The 2,788-nt window shown below is 37.8% G+C and overlaps 1 protein-coding gene across 1 annotated transcript; it reads left to right on the forward strand.

Moving 5' to 3' along the window:
* On the forward strand, positions 1–1,686 carry LOC114721509 (protein BIG GRAIN 1-like B). Its single transcript, XM_028907330.1, has one exon. The coding sequence runs from the start codon at positions 402–404 to the stop codon at positions 1,575–1,577; it is 1,176 nt and encodes a 391-aa protein (XP_028763163.1). The 5' UTR covers positions 1–401; the 3' UTR covers positions 1,578–1,686.
* Positions 1,687–2,788: the final 1,102 nt, after the last annotated feature.

A 2,788-nucleotide genomic window follows, 5' to 3' on the forward strand; every position in this document is an offset into this window, starting at 1 on the left:
TCAATCACTTAGTTCACCCAAAAAAACAAAACCATCAAGCACTCATCAATAATACCCCACGTCTCCTTCTTGCTTCTTGTTTTCTCCATAACAGGGCGCTTAACTCACCCCTTGTCCTTGTTCGGGCAAAAATGGCCATGCAATTCTGCTTTTGCATAATCATTCGTACCTATCTCTCCCTCTAGTCACTCTCTCCCCCCCTCCTTTGTTTCATGATTCACACAGAGTACTCCAATCCCATTCCAAATCCCTTTTGCGGTAGTAGTACTATTTGAAGCAGACAAGAAAGGCCGAGTAATTGATAGCCTCCATTTCACAGTCCCCTGTTTCTGCTGCTTCTTTCTTCACTCCTTCGCTTTCATCCCTTGGATTCTTCTATATAACAAGAGAGAAGATCACCGATGGAGAAATGGGATCATCATCAACGGCATAACAGGGAAAATCCATCTTTCTCTTCCACTCTTCTCGACTCGATTTACAGATCCTTTGAAGCAGAGGAGGAGAAACAACAAGACCGCCTCGTGTTTTACAGAGAAAAGAGCATGAGGAAGCAGAAACAGAGCAGCAACATCACCACCACCAGCAACAAGAACTTCTTCGATGACGGCGATGTGGGAGAAACTAAGAAACCCAACTTTCGTCGGAATTCCTTGACGGAGTTTGATAGAAGAAGAGCACGAAGCAACTATAATTCAAATTCGTTCTCCGTGTTCTCCAGCTCGGGCTCCTCTGACTCGAGCTCTGGTTATGGTTTTTCTTCTTCAGAGTCAGAATCCTGGTACAAAATGCAGAAACCAAAGCCAATTCGAACCAGTATGTCTTCGTCGATTCGGCCTCAAAGTTCAACCTTTGAAGCTCCCGACAACTTCAGGACCCATTCTGCGCAAACCCAGAAGTCGAATCACGAGAAAAACGGTTCTAGCAAAGCAAAGTCCAAAGCTTTGAAGATCTTATATGGCGACTTGAAGAAATCAAAGCAACCCATTTCTCCTGGCGCCAGACTCGCTAGCTTTCTCCATTCACTCTTCAATTCGAGCGGGAACACAAAAAAGACAAAATCATCATCAGTGTCGAATTCTCATGAGTCTAAGGTAACACAACCTCCGACTTGTTCTTCGGCTTCTTCATTCTCGAGGTCATGCTTAAGTAAAACCCCTTCGTCGAGATCTGGGGCTAAGAGATCAGTGAGATTTTGTCCCGTTAGTGTGATAGTAGATGAAGATTGCAGGCCATGCGGGCAAAAGAACATTATGCGAGAAGATGATCAAGAGAAGAAGAGGAATCACAGTAATGAAGAGCTTAGGTTCCATGTGATGAAGGAGAGTCGAAGGGTGGAGGAGATTGCGAGAGAGTTATTGTTGAAGACGAAGATGAAGAAAGAAAAGGAATTTGAAATGAAGTATGGACATGATGAAGACGAAGAAGAAGACGACGGAGTTAGTTGTTCAAGTTCTGATCTTTTTGAATTAGATAATCTGTCTTCTATTGGGATTCAAAGGTATCGAGAGGAATTGCCAGTGTATGAAACAACCCATTTCGATACTAATCGAGCCATTGCCAACGGCTTCATTCTGTAATTTTGTAAAAGAAGAAGAAGAAGAAATATGTATATTAACTCTCTCATTAGAATTTCAATGGAGCTGGGGCTTTGCAATTCTGAGAATAAGATTTCTCTCTTGGCTTTGACGTTTGGCTCTTTAATCTCTTCTTTTATTTTTCATTCAGATTGCAGAGATTTTAAACTTAGACGTCAATCTCATCTTATAGATGAACCAATTGAAATTAATGCTTCTTCTATATATATTGTCTTGATGTTTATGGGTGTGTATGATTACATATATATACAATCTTTTCACAAGAGAGAAGACATTTGAAATGAGGAAGATGGAGGAAAAAAATGAATAGTGGGAGGGTGAAGAAGATGAAGCTGAATGCAAAGGCACAATTTCTACACTAATTCATGGCATGCGATGGCAAGTGAAAGAAAAGCTTATGCTCTCTCTCTCTCTCTCTCTATATATATATATAAATGTCGTGTGGGGACCTCTTTTTGCTTGAAATTAACAGTCTTCATGCACCACATATGCTTGGGAGCAATAGTCAAAAAGTGGCTTACATATCAGCGTTAATATATGTTGGAGATTTTTTTATTTTTACTTTTTTTAATTTATTATTCAAAATTTATTGGTGCTTTTGGTTATAAAAATAAAAATGCTTTAAAGGACAAAAAAAAAATCACACTAAATGAGGTCAAGGTTTCTAAATTATTGAGAGACGGCTATTTTTTAAATATAAATGTATAGTTTTTTTTAATACACTTTGATGCAAGAATTTATATAGATTTTTTCTGAAATCAAACTAACCACGACTAAAATATTCCATAAACCTAATTTGATGAAACAATATAATGTGTACGTGGAATTTAAAGTTGTGTTTATTAATTACTTTGTGAAACCATCCATGTCTTATATGTCTTAATTTGTGTTGGCAAAAATTAATAAGTGACAAATGAAATGTTAGTAGAAAAGAGTGATGTGAGATAATTTTCAATAAAGGCAACGTCTTAGAGATAGGAAAGAGGTCAAATGATGGGTTTGATGGGAAAAAAGAGTAGAGATGTAAGGCATGGTCTCCAAAGATGTGGACACAAGCATATCTTCTTTGATACTCTTAAACCCTTCGTGTCAAGTTTGGTTGGCTTCCATCTACACTTAAAATCTTCAAATTAAACTTTTCTTCTCTTTTCCTAAAAAAATAACAATATCTAAGATTTCATGTTATTAACTCA

This window comes from Neltuma alba, unplaced genomic scaffold (assembly GCF_004799145.2).
Source record: "Neltuma alba isolate B1F8T4 unplaced genomic scaffold, ASM479914v2 tig00012044_pilon, whole genome shotgun sequence".
Taxonomy (NCBI): Eukaryota; Viridiplantae; Streptophyta; class Magnoliopsida; order Fabales; family Fabaceae; genus Neltuma; species Neltuma alba.

Excerpts from the sequence above, each read along its gene's own strand:
- LOC114721509 (XM_028907330.1), top strand. The coding sequence starts at position 402 with ATGGAGAAATGGGATCATCATCAACGGCATAACAGGGAAAATCCATCT.